The sequence below is a fragment of the Bactrocera dorsalis genome, chromosome 1, assembly GCF_023373825.1.
Source record: "Bactrocera dorsalis isolate Fly_Bdor chromosome 1, ASM2337382v1, whole genome shotgun sequence".
In the NCBI taxonomy this organism is placed as follows: domain Eukaryota; kingdom Metazoa; phylum Arthropoda; class Insecta; order Diptera; family Tephritidae; genus Bactrocera; species Bactrocera dorsalis.
The window spans coordinates 78,870,777-78,898,712 of NC_064303.1; the positions used below are offsets into that span (position 1 = coordinate 78,870,777).

A 27,936-nucleotide genomic window follows, 5' to 3' on the forward strand; every position below is an offset into this window, starting at 1 on the left:
TATTATGAAATGAGAAAATTAAAACTATAAATATATATATGGACATTAGGGTGATTCAAAACTACAAAATCTAAGGAACAAGATACTTTTTCAAGTAGTTGGAAGCGAGGTATAAATTTTTCTATCTGATAATAAGAAAAAATAGAAAACAGGAGGACCTTCCCGTTACAATTAAGAACTCATGCTTGGAGAGGCTTTCTTAGAGGTGTCTAGGAACCTATTTTCCCGAGTACCAAACGAAAAATTTTTTTTTTTGGATCACAATAATGTACATATGAAAACCATATTTCATTTAATGACTTACGATTTCGATAAACCCCTATTTCGTATATGAACGTAAATCATTGGATATAAGTAGGAATAGGATATAGGCCGTACTGAATTAGTTTGATATCAATATCATCGGCATACGCCAGCAGCTGTACACTCTTATAAAAGATTGTACCTGCTCGATTCAGTTCTGCAGCTCGAATAATTTTCTCCAGCAGCAGATTGAAGAAGTCGCACGATAGGGAGTCGCCTTGTCTGAAACCTCGTTTGGTATCGAACGGCTCGGAGAGGTCCTTCCCGATCCTGACGGAGCTTTTATTATTGCTCAACGTCAGTTTACACAGCCGTATTAGTTTTGCGGGGATACCAAATTCAGACATCGCGGCATAGAGGCAGCTCCTTTTCGTGCTGTCGAAAGCAGCTTTGAAATCGACGAATAGGTGGTGCGTGTCGATTCTCCTTTCACGGGTCTTTTCCAAAATTTGGCGCATGGTGAATATCTGGTCGGTTGTTGATTTTCCAGGTCTAAAGCCACACTGATAAGATCCAATCAGTTTGTTGACGGTAGTTGGCGCAGATTGTGGGGTCTCCTTTTTTATGGATTGGGCATAGCACACTTAAATTCGAATCGTTGGGCATGCTTTCGTCCGACCATATTTTACAAAGAAGCTGTTGCATGCTCCTTATCAGTTCTTCGTCGCCGTGTTTGAATAGCTCGGCCGGCAATCCATCGTCTTCCGCCGCTTTGTTGTTCTTCAGGCGGGTAATTGCTATTCGAACTTCTTCATGGTCGGGCAATGGAACGTCTGCTCCATCGTCATCGAATGGGGAATCGGATTCGCCTTCTCCTGGCGTTGTACGTTCACTGCCATTTAGCAGGCTGGAGAAGTGTTCCCTCCATAATTTAAGTATGCTCTGGGATCGGTAACTAGATCACCTTTGGGGGTTCTACAAGAGTATGCTTCGGTCTTGAAACCTTCTATAAGTCGCCGCATCTTTTCGTAGAATTTTCGAGCATTACCCCTGTCGGTCAGCTTATTAAGCTCTTCGTACTCACGCATTTCGGACTCTTCCTTTTTCTGTCTATAAATGCGTCTCGCTTCCCTCTTCAACTCTCGGTACCTATCCCATCCCGCACGTGTTGTGGTCGATCGTAACGTTGCGAGGTGAGCAGCCTGTTTTCTCTCCGCTGCGACACGGCACTCCTCGTCGTACCAGCTGTTCTTTTGCACTTTCCGAAAACCAATGGTTTCGGTTGCACTTTACGTAAGGAGTTTGAAATGCCCTCCGACGGTTCCCTTACAGCTATTTGTTGACGAGTGTTCTCGGAGAGCAGGAGTGCAAGCCGAGTAGAAAATCGTTCGGTTGTCTGTTGAGATTGCAGCTTCTCGACGTCGAACCTTCCTTGTGTTTGTTGGCATGCGTTTTTTGCTGCACAGAGGCGGGTGCGAATTTTGGCTGCACTGGAGACGTGTCTTCCGTCTATCACAACATGATCGATCTCATTGGTAGTTTTTCGATCGTGGTGCCAAAGATACCTTCTTTGCCCACCCTGGCGTTAAAGTCGCCAAGCACGATTTTGACATGGTGGCAGGGGCAGCTCTTCATCCGAGGCATGGGGGGTGTTTTTTACGTGGCGGGTCCCAAACCCAGCGCACAACCCTATGCAGGGGATAAATGGTGGCTTCTAGGCTTCTATATTACAAGCTTTTAATTCGTTAATTTCGAAAGTATCCAACGTTTGATTGCCACTGACCTTCGCCGTTCCTTTTCTGTTTTTCTGTTTCCAAAAAGGAACGATAAACTGTCGTTATATTAGTATATACTACTATATATTTTTCCTATAGTATATATATATACATACATTAAATTTTTTTAGAAATATATTTATTGATTATTATTATTTTATTACTTCTCCAGGCGCGTTACCTTTTTCCGTTTGTAGATTATGGAACATATGTATATAGAACTTTTAATATATCGCACTTGTTACGTTAAAGTGTAACAACTCAAAATTTGAACATTTTCAGTAGAGACGAAAAACTGTTTCCGTAAATATTAATAAAATATTACAAAGAAAAAACAATGTAATTGCACGAAAATATCATTAAAAATAATATAACCGTTGTTTCATTTTTATTCGTTTAGTATTTGCACGAAAATAACAAATTTTTGAGTTATTACTCTTTTCCTGAGTTGTCAATTCACAATGTTACACTTTATGTGATACACTAACGAACCTATTTGATAAAACACTTGGAGACAACTAAAAATGTAACTCTTTAGTTGAGTCGAAAGAAATCATTCTGAAAACAAAGAGAGAGTCATAACGGTTTTTTTAACGAAAGACTAGACAAATCACTGAACGATTTTTACAGTGGGTAGAGATGACCACTGCACATTATTTTCTTGCAAAAAACTAAAATTTGGAAATTTTGAGTTGTTACACTTTAACGTAACAAGTGCGATATGTATTTATTTGCTGCGGTGTTACCTCCTGACACTATAGCGACTATATGCTGTTCCCCTTACAATTGCATATCACACCTAAAATAAATGTTTAAGGAAAATTATTTCTTTTATCTGACTGTTCGCCCTGCCAAAAACCAACCGTTTTAATCAAATTTAATAATCATACATGTCTCATATAGCTCATCGTTTCATCGAATGCGATATTCGCCGTGGCCAAAGCGCAGAGGAACATAATTTTTTCGCAGAACTTTTCTCTCGTCGTCCATCCCTCTGCAGCATATAGCAGAACGGGAATAATGAGTGACTTATAAAGTTTTGTTTCTGTTCGTCCAGAGATTACTTTACTTCTCAATTACCTACATAGTCCGAAGTAGCACCTGTCGACAAAAGTTATTCTGCGTTAGATTTCTAGGCTCACATTGTTGTTGCTGTTACTACTGGTTCCAATGTAGACGAAATTATCTACGTGGGAGCCTAGGCGAGTGCGACGACTGTTATTTTGATGACAGGAGATATTTCGTCTTACCTACTAAACTTCATGCCGTCAATATGAAAAGAAAAATGATGTTTCTGTTGCACGCTTTGTATTATTAATATTTTTTCATTACAAGCAGAATTTCAATCATGAAAACAACAGTATCAAGTTCAAAGAAGAAATGCCAAATAGCAATTTTTTAAACGTGGACAACTTAACAGAGTGTGCGAATATAACAACAATAGCAAAGGTCTAAAGCAATGCCAGCAGATGACTAGGGTTCATCACCCGAAACCGGAACAATGGAGTAATGAACTGTCGAACGCAGCAAAATGGCTTATTAAGCAACACTTGCATTTTTGTTACTTCGTTGAATGTACTTTCAGAATTAATCTATGCATGTGCATAAAGGAAAAATAATCAATTAAAATAGTAAGAATATATATATGTGCATATGTACAATCCTCTAAACTATATTTAAATTTTTAAAACATGTTATTTTTCAAATGTATGACACCGTTAAATAATAACTTCTTGTATTATAAAATTTCACTTTAAACGCCTCATTTCTGTCAGCAACAGCAATCTACAATTTAAAATAACAAACTTGTCATAGCATGGAAGCATTGACATTCGCACTTGAAATTCACACCAAAAATATATATTTATGTATAGATTTCTATAATATATATTATCTCATCATCATACACATATTTTAGTTTAATGTTTCATGCGATGATACAAATGACATATGTACGTGATTTTCTATAAATTGTTACATTTGTACATATCTATGTACATACATATATGTACTTACTTACAATACTTACAAAAAGGTCTACTGTCAGTCGCCAACTAACAATTGGTAATGCCTGTTGAAACGGAGGTGCTCAAATGAATTTCAAATGAATCAAAATATAATGTGATATTCACAAATGATAAATCCAAGCATGTAAGTAATGAAATTGAACGGAAAATAAATATAAATAAAAACATATTATAGCGAAAACAATTGTACTGACGTGTATTATCCATGAGCACCAAACGATTGTCACTCTCATACGCAAATATTATGTAAAGATCGCTTTTTGACTGATAGATTTCAAATATTGAGTTCTTGAATTTGCATAGAATAAGCTGTAATCTACTGTTTATATAATATTGTATTACTACTTAAGATAAATTCTAATCTGTTGTTTATACTACATAACAGATTTTCGAATACGTTATAACGGGCGATTGTATTGTGGGCGACAAGTCAGAAACAAATTGTTTTAAGATAATACTAATTTCTGAACGATTTTTTATTTGTACACTTATTTATTTATAAGCAAAAAAAAAATTGCTGAAATTTACTTCAAAAATCTATAATTAAATTTTTATTTAATTCCATTTATAACAATTAAGGAAGTGCTAAGTTCGGGAGTAACCGAACATTTATATATATACATATTTTAACCAATTTGACCTATATAAATATTTATAAATAAATTGGGGTATAGAAAAACGAAAATCATTATATATAATCAACACGTCAATAAAATTAAGGAATTGGTGCTTTAGAATCGATCTTACAGGCATTGTTAGAATATCGAAAGGGTCAATGAAAACCATTTTGAAGGATCTTTTGAGCCTAAGAAAGATGAAAGCACGATTGGTTCCGAAATCACTCAGTTTTTACGAAAAACAGCGTCGCGTAAACGCGTTTAAGCCCTTTTGTGTCAATTGAAGACATTAAACGTGAATCGCTACGCGCATTAAAGGCTATTCCAGAAATTGACTTTAACAACTGTATTATGAGGATTGGGAAAATGTTAGCACAAGTGTATTGGGGCCAAGGGAGAATACTTTGAGAAGGCAGCATAGATTTTGAATAATAAATTAGGAGTTTTAAAATTATGAACAACGTCTAACAATTTTTCCCCAGGGGTTAGTATTGACTAAATATTTTTCAATTTTTGCTATTTCTAAATATAATTAACATATCACAGACTAATAAAATGCTTCACATACAATCACCAATGATATGGAATAAAGCCAACCAAATTCTGAACATGAAAATTCTGATATTAGTTATATGGGGATTAGGTCAAGTGTTCGCATAATTTTTTCCATTTAGGCACAAAGATACACTGATGAGAAAAACACACTTTGTAATTTTCATTGAGATAACTCACATATTTACCGATATCTGTGATTTAAAGTCATCCATAAGTTCGTCTTTATTTGTACCAACTAGATATAATAAATGAAGTATTGACCTTACTCAACCCATTTTTGTTAGACTAAGGAAGGAGCTCTTTCTTACACATTGACCAATATTTTCGGTAAAAAATCAACGATAAGTAAAGAGGTCCACATATTCAGTACTTAACGTCTGGAATTGAATCATATGGAATTTAAATTGGTGTAATATGGCAAGTAAGCGTGGTCGTATTCCTATTTCGTCCGTTTTGGGCTGTAAGATAAGAATGGCAGTGGTATGTCATATACCGAACTTAATTCAAATCGATCTAGCAACGTTCAATTTTGACAACTGCTCTTTTAAATCACTCCATACCATCTCGGGAATAAAATTTAATGTCTCTGGTATATTTAGTTATTGATTTATCGCAGTTTTAAAAGTTTTTTAACAGTACAGTATATACAGTATATAGAGAATGAGTGGGTTTATCATCCGATTTTTATACTTGTAGTGCCCATACGGACGCGCATGCAATTTGTCCTGAGCGAATTGTGAGGGCAGGGCCGCGCCCAGTTTTTCAAAAGGTTTAGCTCACAGGTGTTCTTTGCTACAGCCATCCCCTGAGCCAAACTAAAGTTCTATATCTTGGCTTAGTGTTTAGTTATACACTTTATATGTTTTGATTATTGATGCCAGTAGTTCGTAATAACACTTAAAGATAATTACGATAGCTTTCAGAGCTAAGTTATTACAATTTCACCACTAATCTGTACTTCACATGTATTATAGTCAGTTATATATGTTTGTTTTCCAGGTTTTTTGGACTCTGAAACAACAATATCGAAGAACCAAGAAATTGCTTACGTACTCAACAAAAAAATAGTCACTGTCATTGCTCCCTCTTATTAACATATTAACGCGTTCAAACAAAATTTAATTTATGGCAAACTCTGTTAGCCAATAAGTGAAAACTCTAGGGGAATTGCAAAAATATCGAAAACATCTAAATTTTTTGAAGCTACTACTACATATTAATCAACCTATTAAATAATTAATTTCCAGGGTAGTGTTTCAATAGCTTTATTTCTTTACCAAGTGTGAATTCTAGCACAATCAGATATTTACAGGAGTTTAACTTAATTTGAGAACCGTGACGATAAAATGAATAAAAAAACAGAAAGATAATAACAAATATAGTACTGAATGATAAATAAGAGATGTCAAATAGAAAACTTAGACATATAGTATTTCTAGGTCAGAATTAAAATTATTAGAAAATAAACTAAACTATCGTAAATAATCTTAAACATAACCTTTTCGAATATTTGGCATAGAATTCGTCTGTGAATCATGTATCAGGTGGTTTTACAGAGAATAAATTGATATTATACACACTGTCTTTAAATCACTCAATTCCTGTGCAAAAATCTGATCAATTAATGTCTCTTTATCGGTTCCCTTGGTACGTTTTGTTCTAATTATTTATTAATGGCATTTCTTCCGTAACAGAATAGCTTATGAGTGATCAGAACTACGAGACGAGTTGAATTCCGTGCGATTATTTATTCGTCGTGCAAGCCCAGATCTTTCTCTGCCCCCAATATGTTCTCAATAGTGATTTCCGACCTTTCATCTACTTTAAAAGGTTTATATTGATGAAATTGTGTGATATTTTAATTAAGTGGGAAAGCTTTGTAAAATTTAAAAAATTTAGTCTATTCTGTTAAGAATGATTTTTATACTCTGAATAGGGTATATTAAGTTTGCCGCATCGGAAACACTATGAAGTATACAATAAATGACCAGCGTGACGAGCTGAGTTGTTTTAGTCATGTCCGTGTGTTTTTTTTTTTTTTTTTTTTTGAAAGTGTAACACTGGTATAGCCCTTAAGCACTTTTACCGACACTGTGGTCCACAGACGATTTTATCTCCACCTATTTCAACCAAATTCGGTAGGTACTATTATCCCAACATTCGTACATTACATTGTGAAAATGTGGGTGAAATCAGTCTTCAACCACGCTTACTTACTTGTCATATAAATTTTAATTTTCATCTTATTCTTCCACTTTTCGATACACAAATCAAGAACCAATCAATGTAACAGGATAGAACTTGACAAGAGTAGTGCCTTTGAGGTGCGCCACCGTATGTCCAGAAATTGTTCAACCTGTCAGATATAAGCTCTGAGCTCTTCCTTAATCGTTTTTCCTTTAGTCTGTAGACTTAAACCCGCAAAAGTATATTTCTTTAATTAATTAAACTAATTTAGTCAAACTTAAAGTGAGCGTTACCGATCCAAATATTCATGGGTTGACTATTATTGATATCTTTAAATACAGGAATACTTGGTTTACTTTTTTTCACAAATATTAATGCTCATACATAGAAATAGATTCAGACAAATTAGTTCGGAAAAATATGAACCAAATCGTAATAATTAGCTTATCTCAACTAACAAGTACTTATAACTTTTTAAATGTGACTTGTACAAGTTTTAGCATTAATGGGTTAAACCAGCAAGTCTTTGTTGCAAATTATGAGTACATTGCAGTCGCTGTCGTTTTATTTGCTTCGCGCGGTGAGCTTCGTATATGGCTGGTACGTTGTTGGATTTGTATGTTTGGTACGTAATTGTAGAGAAAGAAGAAAATAAAGATAGTGAAACTAATGCAGGTAAAGGCATAAGCCAGCGCATTTCAGAAAACAGTAAATATTGAAAGTGAAAAAACGTTTGTTGATTTTTTGTAACCAAGCGACGATGGTAAGGGTACCATGGAATTGCCTATCTACAAAATATGGTATAATATAGTACTTATATGCATATACATATATAGCATATGCTCACAGTCTTCGACAACAGTAGTGGCAAAGCAAACGGACAGCAAATGTCCAAGCTCTGTTTGATGTTGAGGTTGCGAGTCGCAATTATTGCAATGCTAACAACCAGCACTATGTGATAAAACCGGCCAGAGCAGCAGCAGCTTGTTTAAGCGGGCGTAGTAGCAATCGCTTTTGATCCGTCAGTGTTCGCTCATTTTAGCAGCTTTGTATAAGCTCTCATTGCTGTATTGGTTGCTGGTTGCATTGGCTCTTTAAGTTTTATTTTCCAAGTGCCGTACATTCGCAACATAATTGCGCGCGCTGAGACATTGAGACTTGAACTTGTCAAGCGCGCGAGGCTTAACTTCCCCTTTTATTATTGTATTAGTTATTGTAAACCACTTCACTGCGGTGTAACCTCTCCACTCATTATACATGTGTACCTTTGTATATACCAGATAGTAACCCATATTAGCTCAGGTTTGTTTGAGCTCAGAGCTAAACGCTCTTGCTGAGCTCAGGTTTGTATTCGCGCTCGCTCGCAAGATACAGGTGCGCGGAGCGTTGGCGCTCATCAGTTACCGCTTCACTGGGACCATTTACTTGTTATACACACTACTTTTCCATTTGTATGTTGGTGTGATTGTACACTAGTATATTTGTATGTAGTACATATGTATGTGACGTTGACTTTAGTTGCTGGCGAACATGCTCGTCTGTTCGCTTACCTTAATTTGTTGGCATTTCAAAGTTAGTTTAATGCGAGATTTCAAGCGCTTAAGTTTATCCGTTTTTCGGCCGTAACAAAATTAAGTTATATTTTGTATAAAACAAATAAATATAATTTTAAATATGTTTACCAAAATATATAAATAAATAAATAAAATAAGTTTTACTCTGATCTACTCTGAGAGTTTTGATACTAAAACAGTAAAAACCAAGAATATTGCAGTAAAAGTAAATATTGCGAATTTAGGAGAACCTCTGCCAACTAAAAATAATAAGTTTTATTTAATTAACAAAAGAAAATAATGCATTCTTGCTTAAAAATGTACGACGGTAGCATAAATTAAAACATACTGAGCAATGCACGATTTCAAAGCTAATCAATAAAATTTGCGAAACCTGCAGGCTAATAACCTTTACCGGTGATTAAAAGGTATATGAAAAATACTAAATATTGGAAGTCCAATATATAATTCCTCACTCAATTAAATTAACACAGTTAAGCATTTTCTTATAAAAAGGTAGTATACAACTTAAATATGTGTGAAAAAAAAGGAAAGCAAAAATAAATTTCGTTCATTGATTTTCGTATTCAAATTGCAAAAACGTGCAAACTGGGTAATAAAAATTAATTTATGTTTTCTTTTGCGTGGCAAATGCTAAAAAAATTGTGCTGCAAAAATTTAATCTAAGCTGTGAACTGAGTTCAACTGTTTAATTTTTTTCCGTTGACGGTAATAAAAAAAATCATTTCGAGAATTTTAAATCGGGAAGCATAAAGGACGTAAAAGATTCGTAAGTATACATATATTTTCTCTGCAGCTGTGAATTTTATTTTTTATTCCCCTAATTATGACATGAGATGACAGTCATGCATGTTCCTTTATATGTTCTTAAAAATTAGAAAAGTAATGTTTGAATATGACCCGGACTGAAAATATATTTTAAAACATAAAGATTTGTAACATATTATACTACAACATACGTATATAATATAATCCTGAGGCAATTCATGCGCGACAGCGCTTAATCAAATTTTTTATAAACTTGTTACAAACCTCGGCTGACATAGCTTTCAGTGCCTTCAGATGGACGAAACATTAACCTAAATGGGTTGAGTCAATCCACTAGAGATGTTGAGATCACTTGCTTTCTCTTTGATTCCAACACGACGATTTTCAAATTTATCAGATGATACACATACTTTTGAATATAACTATATTTATAAACACACATGCATATATGTTTCTAAACGCTTCTGACTTTCAATGGAAAAATAGATGTTACACCAAATTAATCTTTGAGGTTTAGAAATAACATTGTATATTACACTTAAAAGGAACTGTATTTAGTTCTGAAATTTGTAGTTTATAATTTTATTTCGTTAGTTTCGCTTGTGGTTAGAAACCAAGAACTCGTCGTTTGTTAGTTTGTGAAGGTTTCCAAAAATAGAATTTATATGCTTACAATTTTAAAACAAAAACAAATAATTTTTTTTTTTATATATTTTATAATAAAACAACTAAGGAAGCCAAATAGATAGAACTGGAAAATTGCAATAATAATAGCAATGACCACAACGCGAATGCAAAGAAAAACAACACCCATGTTGGCATCGGAAGTTTTTGGGCAAGCATTCGAAAACAAAGCTGAATTAAACAAGTAAGGAAGGGCTAAGTTCGGGTGTCACCGAACATTTTATACTCTCGCATGATAAAGTGATAATCGAGATTTCATTATCCGTCATTTACATATTTTTTTTATTTTGGTTCCTAATGTATATATTGTATTATACAGAGAAGGCATCAGATGGAATTCAAAATAGCGTTATATTGGAAGAAGGCGTGGTTGTGAACCGATTTCACCCATATTTCGTACATGTCATCAGGGTGCTAAGAAAATATTATATACCGAATTTCATTGAAATCGGTCGAGTAGTTCCTGAGATATGGTTTTTGGTCCATAAGTGGGCGACGCCACGCCCATTTTCAATTTTTATTAAAAGCCTGGGTGCACCTTCCTTCTGCCATTTCTTCCGTAAAATTTAGTGTTTCTGACGTTTTTTGTTAGTCGGTTAACGCACTTTTAGTGATTTTCAACATAACCTTTGTATGGGAGGTGGGCGTGGTTATTTTCCGATTTCTTCCATTTTCGAACTGTATATGGAAATGCCTGAAGGAAACGACTCTATAGAGTTTGGTTGACATAGCTATAGTAGTTTCCGAGATATGTACAAAAAACTTAGCAGGGGGCGGGGCCACGCCCACTTTTCCAAAAAAATTACGTCCAAATATGCTCCTCCCTAATGCGATCCTTTGTGCCAAATTTCACTTTAATATCTTTATTTATGGCTTAGTTATGACACTTTATAGGATTTCGGTTTCCGCCATTTTGTGGGCGTGGCAGTGGGCCGATTTTGCCCATCTTCGAACTTAACCTTCTTATGGAGCCAAGAAATACGTGTACCAAGTTTCATCATGATATCTCAATTTTTACTCAAGTTACAGCTTGCACGGACGGACGGACGGACGGACAGACAGACATCCGGATTTCAAATCTACTCGTCACCCTGATCACTTTGGTATACATAACCCTATATCTGACTCTTTTAGTTTTAGGACTTACAAACAACCGTTATGTGAACAAAACTATTTATAATACTCTCTTTAGCAACTTTGTTGCGAGAGTATAAAAAGCAAGGTCCAATGGGTGCAAAGCAGAAAGTGTACAATTTGGGTTTAACTTTTTGTTTTAACCCGTTAGTTTTTATGTTTAAATTTATATGTATATTTGAACTGTTGTCACTATTTCATACAAATTTATGGACAACATAAACACACAAATGTAATTTGCATAAACTCATATATTTTTGCATACCATAACTTTCCGGCTATAAAACAACTAACGCCAAAATATTATGTTTTCTCACTGGACTGCCTTTATTTCTGTTATCCATCACCCCAAATCGCCCTCCAGCGCCACCGATTGAAATGGAAGTAGAAACTACATATTTTCCCTTTTATGCTAGTGTGGTCAGAAATTCCAACATGTTGCCAGCATTTATTTGTTGTCATCTGTTGTACTAAACAAGTTGCCTCAGTTTTTCCGTTGTTATAATTAGCGAAAGGCGGAACGGTGTTTATACGTACATATATTTTAGCTTAAAGGATTATACGGCGACGATTTCAGAAAAAAATCTATTAGGTAGAATTAGAAGGTAAGGGGTACTCACTAAGAAAGTACATTCGATGTCATTATGTATGGAACTCGATTTCTTTTCCATGGCCATCACGGGCACGCTTGCAGAAGTCCAGACGCTGAACCCAATTTCCGAGGGTTTTCAATAATAAATCTGCCGATATTGCTGCAATTGCCAAACTTGGTTTTCAGTAAAGTTGTCATTGAGCGGTAGCGATTTCCATTCACAGTAACGTGCCGGTCTTGATCATCACTTAAGTCTTAAGAAGTACGTCCAATTGACGCCGCCGGCCCATAAACTGCACCAGACAGTAATTTTTTCGGGAAGCAATGGTGACTCATGGAGTACGAGTGGATTGCTGCTTCAAATGTAAGGCATATATATACTCTATATAAATAGTATATAATATATATTATAAATTTATTATATGTATATTTATTGGGGTTTGATATTTCTTAATTCATGTGGGTCTATACGCAGAATACATAGATTTGAACAGGTGTTGGTGGTTAACAGGGACCACGCAGAATAATCTAAATGAGAAACACCCGAAACAAATTTGTAAGTCGATATGTAATGGTTTCAATAGCATTCCACATTTTTCATTCCATTCACCGCGTTTTTGGCTTGGATAATCAATAACAGTAACGATAGCAATACGAGTACTGCTACAAAATTATTAGATATCTCCATACCCAAAAACTAAATAATTTTACATGAGAAACAAAAATGGAACAAATAAATTCGATAGATATACATATATACCTACATATAAATATGTGTATATCTTTGAGACAAAGTAAAGTCACAATATTTAAAGAAATAACAGTCACAATATTTAAAGATTAACCTGTTTACCATAGGTTAGGAGGCGTTAAGTTAGAGTACAACCGAACATCTTATACTTCAAAGGATCGGAATCCAAGCAACTACATACATATGTACATATATACATATAATATAAAGACAGCCGAATGATACTAGTTCTATGAGGGCTAAGTCAAGTTTTCGGCCCAATTTTATACATATTAGGCACAATGATATATTGTTATGAGTAAAACACATTCTCATTCACATGTTGGCAGATATACTTGTATGTAGTATAAAGTCAACTGGAAGTTCGAAAATCTTTATATCGTACATGGGGATGCTCTCCTAATTTCATTTATGTATCTCGCACATTGACCGTTATCTTCGGTTAAAAGTCAACTGTAGGTACTGGGGTACATAGAGACTTATATCGGTATTCTGCGTGAGACGATTGTCTCATGTCTCTAATTGTCACAATAGTAATTTAGTGACCCTGTTAGTCAGGAGTCTCATTTTGGCATTCTGGCAGACACAGTAAAGTAGTATACTGTATAGTAATATACTGTATCTGCCAGAATACCAAAATGAGACTCCTGACTAACAAAGTCACTAAATGAAGATTGTGACAATTAGAGACATGAGACAATCGTCTCAAGCAGAATATGTACCGATATTAAACAGTTTTGGGCAATTTTTAGCTATTAGGTGGCAAGCACTATTCGTGCAATGTTTAATCATCGTTATAATTGGTGCTTCTTTTGTATCCTGAAAAGTGAAGGAATCAAATGGAATTTGAAATTGTGTTATGTAGGAAGGAGGCACGATTTCGTCCATTTTCACACTGAGACATAGCAATGAGAAAAAATATTACGTACCAAATTTGGTTGAAATCGGGCAATTGGCGTCACGCACATTGCCCAATTTTTTCCCTGGCCCTCTCGTACCATTTTGGTTGTAGAATTTAATGTTTCTGGCATATTTAGTTATTGATTTACCGCGCTTTTAGTAGTTTTTAACCGGACCGTTATATGTATGGCGAGTGGGCGGGCTCATCATCCGATTTCATCCGTTTTCACACTGTAGGAAGAAGTTCTTAAATATTTGCTCTAGGCGAATTTATCTTGTAACTTTAGTGGCTTAGGAGATATGTACATTAAGTGTATTAAAGAGCGGACCTACCCAACTTTTTCTTAAATAATATTAGCGGCACATTGTCGTTTTTTTAACAATTAGTCAAAAATCAAAACTACTATATTTAATCTTTTGAAATTTTTAACAATACTGTTTCATTTCGGCGTTTCCTAGGGAAAACTAAAATCTATAGCATGAACTTTGCTTTGTTTTATTTCGAATGATCCAGCACTAATTTATGAGGGCTACTGCAAACTTACTTATACTGCAGCAAATGTTTGCACTTCACTAATGAGTGTGTGAGTGATATGAACGAAATTTATAGAACTCGAAATCTACCACCGCCCGTCGAGCCATCGCACAGTGTAGTATTTTTCTTTTATTTTCTCGCAAATTTTCACCTTAACACTTGGTCTGCTTGATTGACGTTAGGTGTTGTTCAATAGCAGTTACTTACCTCATTCTTTGTGCCTCCTGTTCGTCCATCCATTTGAACACAATTGCTTTTTATGATTGGAGTTCATTTGAACCCCCATTTGGTCATTGTCATGTCATATATGAATGTGCAAATCGTTTTTTTATACAAAACTTGTATTAAGTAATCGCGCTAAAGTTGGTGTTAACGTAGACAATTCTGTTTTGTGGTTTTCTTTTTTCTTTGACTTCCAATATCTTATAAGGTGTTATTGTTGCCAAATCAGCTTGATTTTAGTAAACTTTGGTAGCGATGGTTTCCTCTGTGTTTGTCGTTAGAGTTATAAAATATAAAAATCTCAAAGTAGCTGTTTAAGCTCATGTTTGATGTGGATAAAGTATATTAAGTTTGCTATAAGGTTTATAGCATCCAAAAGGAAATATCAGAGACCCTATAAAGTAAATATGTATAAATGATTAGCATGACTAGTAGATGTAGCCACGTCTGACTGTCGAACTATTCCCTAAGTTTTTGAGATATTGATCTGAAATTTTACACTTCAAGCCATTTACTCATCAATAAGCTGCTTATTGGTCGGTACCGGCGGTAGCTGCCATACAAATTGACCGATCAAACTCAAATCCTTGTGTGGAAAATTTTTTTATTTGAGTTGGAAGAACCATTTTAGATTACAGCTGTCATTCAAGCGAACCGATCTACCGTTTATTCTTGTTTCTATGTATGCGTTAAAAACATTTGACAATTATCCCTATTGATAGGATATAGTCTATATATCCCAATATACAATTGTACACACATATATATATGTTACTCAGTATTATGATATTGGTTAACAGATATAGTACAAGTATAGTCCTTTGAGCGAATATCGCTTTCGATGGAACGATGAGCAGTACGAGTTATATGGCGACATTGACATTGTGCTGCGAATCAAGAGACAACGGCTGCGATTGCTAAGACATGTTGTCCGTATGGATGAAAACGCTCCACCTCTCAAAGTATTCGAAGCAGTACCTGCCGGTGGAAGCAGAGGAAGAGGAAGAGCTCCACCCCGTTGGAGAGATCAAGTGGAGAAGGATCTGGTTGCACTTGATGTCACGAATTAGCGCCAAATTGCTAAAATAAGAAACGATTGACGCGTTTGTCGTTAACTCGGTTATAACCGCGTAAATCCAATTAATTGATATTTGTTCTGCGAACTAAAATCACTATTGCATCAGAGCGTTAGGAGGTTCAGGAGAATTTTACTAAATATGAGTGTACCGAATTAATAATACGAATACTAGAGTCGAGCTCCCATATCCATATGTATTAAAAATATTATTTAACGTGCTCGTGTAAATAATATTCAAAAAAGATTTCCGACTATTATTATAATTTTGTTTAGTTGCAATTTATGCTTTATTGGACTACTATTTTTATTCCTTGCAGCAGCAAAGTGTCTCAACATATTTTCCTTAATTTTAGAAAACTATTTACGTCATAGTTTGCATATTTTGGGCTTCCTATACTAATATTTTCATAAAATAATAAAATTGGCATATAATTTCAAAACATATTTTTTTCTGAAAATCAGTCTTAAGATCTAATTCATTTCATTTTTCTTTTCACAAAATTTAAAAGTATGTAAGTACAACATAATTTTAAAAGCGAAACGCAAAAAAATAAATTACTTACCGCTACAATTATATAACAAGTTTGATGCAATGTAGCGCACACACCTTTCTAGCAGTAATTACTGCTTCTAGCGTCCCATACCGATTTTTCATGCATTCCACACTAAATAAACAATCTTAAGAGGGGTTGGTAATGTTTTCGCCAGCTACACACGTTTGTCGCGTAATTACATTAGGATAAAAATATAAATATATTTTACTAAAATTAGCAAAAAACATTTTAAATAACCAATTAGCGTACTAAAAAGTTAAAAATATTGCAACATCCAATAGAAAATATGAACGGAAATTGATATACATATATGTATGCATATTAAATGAGTGTAAAAAACAACTATTTATTTATAAAAAAGAAAACCAGACTGATTAGTTAATTTGAAAATTAAAAAATAATCGCGAAAATCAATGATTTTTCGGAGCGTCACACTGAGACGAACCCTTAAATGCTGGTGATTCGACCCCAACATTCCTCGACTATTACACAAAAATTCTGCGTGTTAGGTAATTTTACTATAGTTTTTAATTTTAGCAACCCAAAATTAGCAAAAACCAACCTTATTTGCAATATAACTGTAAATTAGTATTATTTCTTCTTTTTTTTATCCAATATCTAAACAAGATGTACCCATGCTAAAAGAGAAAAATAATCAAAAACGTAAACTTTGGGTGCACCGATACATATCGTGATAACATCGTTATGCTGACGATTTATGTACATATTTTATAGCTTAGTGAGACAAACTTCTTAACAAACGTACCAAACATACCCTGTTCAAAAGTATAATGTAATTTGTTTTACAAAAATTTATTCAGGGTATGCGATTATTTTCTAAATATCCTTATTAGCATGTATAAAAATATTACTGCGATTGAATCATTAAAACCCCAGTCGGCTTGATACCAATCATAACACAGGGTTTGTCCGGAAAAGTAATAGGACTGATTTCCTTCTGCCGCGTCTGTACTTCGGAACGCACCGACTGGATTCGGCAGAGGGCGTTCCTAGCTAACGAACGAGCGAGGTCAGTTGTCTCCGAACACCTGGGGATTCAGGACAAACATTTTTACGCGACGTGTTTCTGTGAGTGGTGCAAACCGAAAATGCAGCGTTCGTTACAGCATAGGTACGCGATTAAATTCTGTGTGAAAATCGGCAAATCTGCAACAGAGACGTTTGATATGACGAACAGGTTTACCCAGATGTTTTTTTTAGCAATAAGTGGTGTGTTTCGATGGCACCAGTCCTTTTTGGAGGGTCGGGAAGAGGTCGCTGGTGAATGAGCAAATCCCAAGGGAAAACGATGCTCATTGTCTTTTTTGACATCAAAGGCATCGCCCACCATGAATTTGTTCCTCCTGGACAAAGCGTCAATGCCAAGTTTTACTAGGAAATCCTCAAAGGGTCAATCGGGTCCGACAAGACATCGCAGCTGGTTGGAAGTTTCACCATGATAACACGGCTCACACCGCCTTTCTTGTGAACATCTACCTAACCAAGGTCGGTATCCTAACGCTTCCGCAGCCGCCCTACAGCCCAGATGTAGCATTCCCAGATTTTTTTTTGCTTCCTTGCCTGAAAAGGCCGATCAAAGGCAAGCATTTTGAGACGACAGAGGGGATCCAAGTAGCATGAACCTCAGTTCTCAAGGCTATTCCAGAGAATGCCTTCCGTGACGCCTTCAATGCTTGGAAATCGCGCTGGCAGCGCTGCATCGACGCAGAAGGAGCCTGTTTTGAATGTTTTTAAGGAATTGTAACGATTGGTTCAATAAATTGTTTTAAATTGACTCAGGCCTATTACTTTAAATGTAAATGTAATGGTAAATGGAGAAAATTGTAAGAAGTACGAACTCATTTAGTTAGTAAAACAATTATATATATGTATATAGAGCTCAAATAGTTCTCCATATTAATCCAAGTCGCTGTTGTGGCGTAGGCAATATAAAACAAATTGTCCAAGTTCCTGGCAAACTCTTATCGCTGTCTCTTGTGCTTCTTTACTCTATTAGGAAAATATTTTGAAGTATTACGAGCTAATCATCAATATGTTTCGCATTTTGAAGCAAACGTGAGCCGTCAAATATTTCGCCATTCCGTACAATGTGAAACTTTTGAAATGGACAAAAAATACTCGTACTTTATACATTTCAATTTAATCTGAAATCTTTTTACACATACACAATCGCAGGCATTGACAACTGTGCTTGCAGTGATTTCGTAGAAACGATGATGCTCATATGACGCTTTTGGGTTTTTTACCTGAATGTAAGAAGTTAGTCACTGCTTTTTGCCGGAAATCATCAGTCATACGTAGATTGCTTTTAGATTTCGAGTTTCGAGAGCAGAAATAATCCATGGAAAATAAATAAATAAATAAATATACATGTATATATAAATATCTTGAATAAAATAAATTTTTATTGGTTTTTTTAATTAAATAGCAAATGTAAAGTCTGCCTAAGTGTTTCAAAAATGTTTAAATCATAGAAAAGAAAATCCATAAGATTCGGTGGGATGCATTGAACATTGAAGCATAATGCTGCAAAAGACAGATAAGAAATATAGCTATGAACATTAGGGTGATGTACATATGTATATAGCTGCCATAGGAATCTTTGCTTAAGGCAGTTCAAGTGAAAATCTAATGACTTGCTCCAAGAGATTTATATTTTGAATAAACTCTTAAAAACAATCACATATACAGCCATGCACCTAGAGTCAGCTGCGTCTTTAATTACATACAACATTTTTTATTGTTATTGAAACGCACAACCAATGGGTACCTGGTGTGTGAAGGGTAAACAAAATGCTAAGAGAAGCATAACATACTATATACGAGTATGAGTCATTCCTACTTGTTCTCCTTACTTCTTCTCAATAGTTTTTATATCAGCTTCGTACTTTTTGATGCTGCCCTGCTGACCACTTATTCGAGCTTCGTTGCGCCTTCACATCGAACTTGTAGTACTTCAAACGGCGCGATAACCACCCGGCTGTGGCTTATTTTGTTTAGTTTTTTTTTATTATTTTTTTACGCTTTTCCTGATAAAGTTTGGTATTGTAGCTGACATATTTGTTTACAATGTTTATAACTTACACTTAGCTGATTATTCAATAGAAGAGTACCTATAATTTTAAAGTAAAATGAAATTTAAACCGGTAATAGGTAATAAATGTAGAAACTAAGTTGCATCAAGCAATACATAAATATATTCTATTTTTGGCCGGTTGTTATAATATACAATGTTCTTTCCTTTTCTACTGGAAATAATACACTTGTTATTGCTGTGCATAGATTTTAAAGGCCCAACGAAAATCAATATTACTCTTGAATCATGGAAAAACATATCTCGTAGTAACCATTATAGTACTAAGAGTTTTGCTTCTCCATATCAATAAACAATTCAATTAACCTTTTTTACAAGTGTTTGCAAAAATCACAATCAATTTAAGCAATAGAACACTCCACCAGAACATTTGCACGTACAAGTACACTAAATCATTTTCTGTTCGCATTTTTGAACAAATATTTTTTATGAGAAATTCAGCAAAGACAGCAAAAAAAATACTTGTTTCGCTATTTACTGTTTATGTTTTCGACTTTGACTCATCGTCTCACCACCAGATTATTTTTACTGCTGTTTGTGTTTTTTGTAGTTAAACGATTTGAAAAATTCGTTTTATACTTTATGGCTTAGCTCTGGCATACATTTCATTGATGATGATGTTGCGGCTTTTGGAATGGTTTATTTGGTGTTGTTTATTTCAATTATGTCTCAATGAAAACAAACACCTAATACACATACTTACGCACATGTTTGGTTACGGCAGACACATACACACGTTTTGCGCATTCTATTAGTAATATTTTTTGTTTGTATAGCGTATGTAGCTATGTAGATTTGCCAAATTAAGGGGATTTTAAAATATACGAAAAATTTGTAAATTGAGAAATACGATTTAAGAAGCGGCAGTTTTTAAGTTTTATTTTGAAGTGATTGACGGTAACTTGTTCACTATAATAGAATCATACTTTTTCTAAAAAGCCGATATAAATTAAAATATTTACTGAAACAAAGAAAGTTAGTTAAACCTTTTGGTTGACTTTACTTTTTCTATATGTACATACATATATTGGCAATGGTATGTGAGATACCTTAATAAAATTCATTCATACCATACTAGATTAAATTGGTGTATACTGCCCCTATCTCCCATATACACACTGCAGCTGTTCCTCGGTTATTCTTTTACATTTAAAAAACCTAAAAATAAATGAAATTATTACATATGCACCAAATTTAACAGATTTGCAAAATTACTCACTTTTACTGCTTGTTCATTTCTTTATTTTGTTTTGTTTGTTTTTGTAAAACAACTGATTCACAGATTTTCACTTCATGTGGAGAGTTTTTATCCTTTTTTCTTGTGAGGTTTGAGCAAGAATAACCTTACAAATCAGTTGTGAGGTTTTCTCAGAATAGGGCTGTAAATCGCGAATATTTTCGCAATTGTGCATCGGTGAACTTAATTCAATTTTAACGATGAAGCACCATTAAGGACCACTGTTTATCGATAGTATGGTGAATCCAATCGAGGTGGTAGATCACTTCAAGAAGAATTTCGTGAAGTTCGTGCAAAATCAGTTGGTGTTCAAGAAACTATTGATAATAAACTTAAACTCATATTGCAAGATCGTAATTTGGCCCATCCTGAGACTAAGCAACTATGACCATTAGTGGACCAGCATACTATACATTCAGTATTGCATGAACATATGACTGTAAAAACATTTGTTCTCATTGGATCCCGCACAATTTGTCAATTGCTCAAAAACAGGATCGTGTCGATTAGTCGGGAGAAACGTAAAAAAATAAGCTGTAACTGATCACTTTGTGTGAAAAACACATAACATTTTCACGGAATAATTTTCAAAAATTTTTGAAGCAAACGCCAAATTTGAAAGATTTAAATAATTGAAAAACAAAATAAAAAAATTGAATATAAACATTTGTATGGAAAAAATTAACTTTTTGGAATTATTCAATTTTCCGACTTTTCCTCATGAAAGACATACAGGTTCTTTATTTCTAAACCTTTCCCGATCCACGACGAACAACCTCTTAAAATTTCATCAATATTGGTTCAGCCGTTCTCTTAGCGTTACTAACGAATAAACATTCATTCGTTTGTATGAGAAAAAGAAAAGGGCTGTTTTCAGGGTTTTCCGGCAATTATTCAAATTTTTTTCTCCGCAGAAACCATCCCTGAACCTCAACGAACATTATAAAAAAAAATCATCAAATTTGGTTCAGTCGTATGAAAGTTATGAGCGTACATACATTTTGGCGATTCATTTTTATTTATATATGTATGTATGTACATAGTATGTATGTACATAGGTTAGAGTTAAAAAAATATGCAATAGCATGTCAACCGCGCTGAAGACGCAAATCGGTCTGCCATTGAAAAATCGCAAATCGTAACCGCGATCACTTTTTGTAAATAGCAGTCCTGTAAATTCTGTGAACTGTGATAGCAGTTCGAATTTGTGAGTGAAATTGCGATTTTTTAAAAGTTCAGTTTAATAGGGTTACTTTTAAGAGATTAAGTAATTTATCAATGAATATAAATGAAGTACGGTAGATGTTTGAAGTCGTACATTAAATCAAAAAACAGCGTTAACATTTAAATTTAAAGAAATTTATCCAAAATAGGCAGTGGAACTACCGCCCAATATTTGGATGATGAAAAGGCCAAATTGCTAACATTTTTAAATGCGAATGTTAAAAGCATGTTTTAAGTATATAAGTTTTAAGAAGTAATCAGAAGTTGCAACTACTAAAGAATTTTTTATATTTAAATTAATGATATTTTTAATTTTATTTATGGTTAAACCCAAATATGATTTTTTTTATGTGATAAAAAAAAAGAGCAAATGTTTCTATATTTTCGTTATTTTAGTTGCGATCGAAAAATAGCAATCACTGAAATCGCAGATATTGATGAATCGCAATATCGCTATTCACTAATCGGTAGTAAGTGCATTCCTTCTTTCATGTACACATAATATACATACATATTTACATATGACTTATAAGATACAGAGGCAACAAAAATCTAAACTTTAAAAATTTTGCTTAGTGCAAAGAATCTGAAAAACAAGCAACCGATAATTGGCTTACAGGCATACAACACCAACAAAAACGATTATAATAAAACCAACAGCAACAATAGTCAGCACAAAGAAGCTGCAATAAAACAGCTAAAATCAAGCACAAAAGAAGTCCCAGCAGTGCGAGTAAAAGTGGAAATAAAAAAGCCATGTACTATACTACAAAAAACAAATAAAATTGAATTGGCTGGGCACAGGGCCCTACAGATTCCAACAAGACTTCACGATGAGGACAAAAGCAAGCAGTTGGAAGAGAATGGCTATAAATTGAGTGGCAGAGCACAGCATAGCATTCATCAAATGTGGCATGGCAGGAATGAAACTCGAAATACCAAGTTAAGACATGGAATCAAGCAGACCAGACGGAAAGCGAAATCAAGCATTCGCTACTTAGCACGAAGAACAACAAACCAAAGAGGGGAATGTTTTGTATATGCAACATACATAAACTTGTACATATGTATGTGCATGTATGCGCATGTACATTCCAATAGTCAACTCTGCAGGAGCTTTGCTATTTAATAATAATGTGGCAGTGTGGAAACAACAATGGAATGTCAACTATGATGGTATGCAGCAATGTAGCGGCGGTTTTTTGATGGAATAATCCAAAACAAGCTAGCTATTAAGAAGACTCTGGAATATGTAAGTTCTGCACAAGTAGTGCAATTGATTTAATTTATGAGAAAAAAGTTATGGAGCCAAAGTATTTACCCTATATTTATAATAAATCGTGTATTGTAAAAACAAGGCTAAGTTCGCGTTTAACCGAACATTTCATACTCTTGCAACTTGCAAGGACAAAGCTGTGGAAATACCTTCAAGACCTTGTTGACAATATTGGAAAATGCGGCGAAAGGGGACAATTCATTGTGCGATGAAATCGTGAATAGATTTCAATCAAATTTGGTATTATATAAACTTATAAACTAATTTTGAAGATCTTACATAGTCTCGTAGGCTGAGATATGGATTACCAAGCGATTTTATAAATACATACATATAAACATATATGTACATATATTAAGTAAAGTTTTAGCTCGATTTAATTCATTTGAGGTACAAAGATGCACTGTTATTAGAAAAATACACTCTCTCAATTTCATTAACACTTAATATAACTAACGCATTTATTACATATTACGATATAAAGTCAGCTGAAAGTTCGAAAATCTCGATATTAGGTATATGGGGGCTAAGATAAGTATATGTGGGGTTCCGTTCACTTTTTCAAAAGGTGCCCGTTGCTAGTTGTCTCTGTATCAAATTACAGTTTTATATCTTAATAAAGTGCGTAGTTACGTCATTTGATAGGTTTTCGATTAATGACGTTTTCTAAGCGTTGCAACTGTTCGATAGCGTCCATCTACTAATATGTTAATATTTACTCAAGTTATCGCTTGCACAGGCAGATCGACGGGCGGATGGACAAACATACAGTCACTAGGATGTCAACTTATCTAGTCATCCTGGTCATTATATCATAACTCCATACTTATCTCGATTAATTTTAGGTGATAGAAGCAACCGTTAGGTGAACAAAACTATTATTCTCTGTACCAACACGCTGCGAGAGTGTAACAAACAAGGAAGGCTAAGTTCGGATGTATCCGATCAATCTACCAGAATGTAAGCAATTGAAATACATACTTACAAGCATTACAAACCTCTATGTAAAAATTGTTTCGTATTAATAAAAATTCAGGAAACCTCGACCAACGTGGCTAAAGTTAATATATTGTATTTGGTACATGGGGAACAAGTCAAACAGCGAAACCGAAAATATTGCATTTGAAAAAAGAGCTTTTTATTTTATTCATATTCAACGCGAAACCACATCTGTTCAAAAATCATATATGAATATGTACATTAATATTTGTTATTCTAACAGACTTTTGTCCGAATATGTCGGTCCCTTTCTTGTGCTTTCAATATATGAACAATAAATGTATGGGAGCTGAAGTAATTCGTTGACCATTTCACACATTGTCGACAATAACTAAATATATTATATCCGTTATGATATCTTTAAATAATTTTCCTAAAATATATTACATATTAACCGACTTATACAGGGTTTGTCCCGAAAGTAATAGGTCTTCGATTTAAAATTTATGGAACCAATAGTTACTTTATTTAAAAACTTTGAAAATAGGCTCCTTCTGGCATTCTCCGGAACAGCCTCGAGCCGAGTGCCTGCTGTTTGGATCCCCTCTGTGGCGTGTGTCACTCGGAAGATTGCCTCTTTGTCTCGGGATCATACTCAAAGGTCCATGACTCGACACCTGTGATTAAGTGACTTTCAAAAATTGAGTGTCAGTTTCACACATGTTCAAATTTTCTTGGCACACTTCCACTCGCCGCAATTTCTGGTCGTCAGTGAGCAGTTTTGGGACCATCTTCGCGCACACCTTGCATATGTTTAAGTTCTCGTTCACAAAGTCTTGAACCACAGATTTTGATAAATTTAATATCTGTCGCAAGCATCCAGGCAGTCTCCCAGCATGATGTTCATCAGCGATTACTTCCCGGCCCTCCAAAAGTTACTGGTGCCACCTAAACACACCACTTCTTGCTAAAGCAACATTTGGGTAAGCATGCTTGATCATATCAAACGTCTCTGTAGCAGATTTACCGAGTTTCACACGCAATTTAATCGCGAACCTCTGCTTTAACGAATGCTGCGTTTTCGTTCCGCTCGTTCCTTAGCTAGGAACGCCCTCTACCGAATCCAGTCAGTGCGCGCACGCTTCGAATTACAATCGCGAATCCGCGAAGCAGTTCTGATATACACATTTTGACATGCCTGTGAGCTATCTCAATGATTTTGTTTTTTTTTTTTGTCTTTTCTCTAGAGCTCTACGTTGTCACATCGCCTCGACCCAGTTTGGAAAGAAAATCCCCGAACACGTAAAACACATCTAACTCTTTGGCTCAGAGAAGTATTGACCCGATTCAAACCATTTTTGATGCAGAGAATTACTATTGTCAGAAAAGAATTCTGGCTGAATTTCAATTTCAAAAAATTCAAACAGTCGGTACCTATGGACTTGAAGAGTTTCGGTTGGATTTGAACAATTTTTGTTCAAAGATGGCATACTTTAAGGGAATTATTACTGCAAAATTCTATTTCGTTATATTAAATACATCTTGCTTTGTGTACAGGAAAGTGGAATCACATAGAATTCTAAATTGCGTTATTTGGGAAATAGGCATGGTTGTAGTTCGATTTCTCCCATTTTACAATATGACCTAGGAATGCGGCAGGAATGCTGCGTACTAAATGTCGTTTAGGCTTCATGCCGGCCGCCATAAAGTAGTAGTAAAGTTTTAGTAGTTTTGAACTGTTCCGTTATATGGACAGTTATTGGAGTTATCTTCCGATTTTGACAATTTTTATATTGCTGGTAAGAGTTCTTATAATATCTAAGCTAGCAAATTTCGTTGTTATAGCTTTACTGGCTTAAAAGATCGGCATATTAAACATATGTATTAAAGGGCCCACTTCGATGCCCTGTGCAAAATTAAGTTTTATATCTTAATTAGACGCTTGGTTATGGCACTTTTTAGGTTTTTGGTTAATGGCGATTTTTTGGCGTGGCAGTGGTCTGATTACGCCCATGTACTCGTAATTTATTTTGTACCAAGGAACCCGCATACAAAGTTTCATCAAGAAATCTCAATGTTTACTCAAGAATGAACAAAACTATAATGTAGTGTATCTGTAGCAACAGTTTGAAAGAGTATACAAAATTATAATCGCGTACGTATTCCGAGAAATTTAAAAATTCACCTCATTTTTTGAACAGACCTCGTATAACGAGAAAAAAATTGTAACGTCCTTTTAAGTATGCCACTTTATGGCCAAAAATTGTCCAAATCGAACAAACACTGTCCAATCACCTAGGTACCGAATATGCGGATCTCAGTACCTATAGTTGAATTTTGACCAAAAATATTGGTCAATGCGTTAACTCCCTAAGCCCCCGTATAGCTAATACTCATATAAAGATTTTCGAATTTTCGGTTGATTTCAGCCGCATATGTACATATGAATTATATAGTATCAATGAAATGAGTTATCTTAATGAAAAGGAAAAATATAACTAATAACAAGTAAGGAAAAATTAGAGTTGGGTGCAACCGATCAAAAACGGGGAAATACTTTAAGGTGTCAATATAGAGTAAAGTGTATGTTCGAAAATTCTGATAATAGTTATGTTATGAGTAAAACACGGGTTTAAACAATTTTTGGTCATAAGGTGGCACACACTAAAAACATTATTTGTGCAAGGTAGATAGAAGTTCCTATAATATTTCTACTCAACAAATTTGGTTGTTGTAGCTTAAATGGTTAAGGACGCATTAAACTTATTATTTGGCGAGGTCACCCCCACTTTTTAAAAAAAAATTTGCGCACAGGTGGCCCTTGCTACTGCAATCCTCTGTGTCATATTAAAGTTTTTTTTGTGGGAGGGGCGAAGGGGGCCGTCGCCCCCGGCGCAACGTCTTGGGGGCGGCAAAACGATCTTTGCTGTTTTTAATATTTAGAAAAATACTTCAACAAATTTTTAAAAAGTTCAATTCGGGCAAAAATTCCTGCAAATTGTGTCAAAAGTGTACAAGATATAGGTAAAAAATGGGTTTTTTCTATGGCTTTTAATAAGATGTCTTGTAAATTTACTATCAGTTTCCTCAAAAACTGTATTGTGAGAAGTTTGAAACTTCAGAAATTGAGCGGCTTCTAAATTCTAAATATTATATACTTAATACAGAAGATATTTTGTAAAAATTCACTTTTGTTCGAACCACCTCATGAAACTTGTAGGTAGGTAAATAAAGGGGGGCGGCAGAACATCCTTGGCTCCGGGCGCCCGAAGTTGTAGCTACGCCACTGGGTTTGTCAAAATTTGTGATACTTTATTCAAACTAAATGGACAAATTTTCTTAAAAATTATGTGGTTTGTCGTTGAAGTAGAATACAATTATTGCATATCTGGGCCTAAACCTCATAATGTAATGAATTGAAATCCTCTGGGAGCTGTTTTCCACATCAACTCAACTCAATTTATTGAATCTTCGGTTATTAATATAATTTTAAGTATATAAAATACCAAATTTGATTGTACTTTATTCACGATTTCGTTGAATATGAATGTTGAGTATTTCGCAATATGTTTATACTCTTACGAGTACAACATGTTGCTACATAGTAAAATAGTTTGGTTTGAGTAAAAATTGATGTGCCTTAATGAAACTCGGTACATGTGTTTCTTGGCCAAAAAGTGAGGAACGAACTGGTTCTCTGGGCGTTAAATTCACTGAAAAAGTGGCCAAAAACGATTATTTTACATATGGCTCAAGCGACTTCCGGTCATAGACCAAGTATCCTCTGGGTAGCCATAGAACATCCGCTTGAATGCGAGCTAAAGTGAGAAGGCGAACGGTCCCACACCAGGGTTGTGCGCTGGATATATTATAGAAGGCGAATAAGAATCATTATGTGATAATAGTATGTCCCTGTACCAAAAAATGAGCTGATCATATGTCTAATTGG

At 34.7% G+C, this 27,936-nt stretch overlaps 1 protein-coding gene across 5 annotated transcripts in view; it reads left to right on the forward strand.

Moving 5' to 3' along the window:
• The first annotated feature begins 8,974 nt into the window (after positions 1-8,974).
• Positions 8,975-27,936, forward strand: part of LOC105227136 (uncharacterized) — a 119,066-nt gene continuing 100,104 nt past the window's right edge. For 3 of the 5 annotated variants that reach the window (XM_049450117.1, XM_049450148.1, XM_049450151.1), the window contains exons 1-2: positions 8,975-9,747; positions 12,259-12,520. In XM_049450117.1, the coding sequence (XP_049306074.1) occupies positions 12,491-12,520 (30 nt within the window). In that variant the 5' untranslated portion in view covers positions 8,975-9,747; positions 12,259-12,490. The remainder of the gene's footprint in view (positions 9,748-12,258; positions 12,521-27,936) is intronic. The other 2 variants (XM_049450122.1, XM_049450137.1) reach the window with 2 other exon arrangements.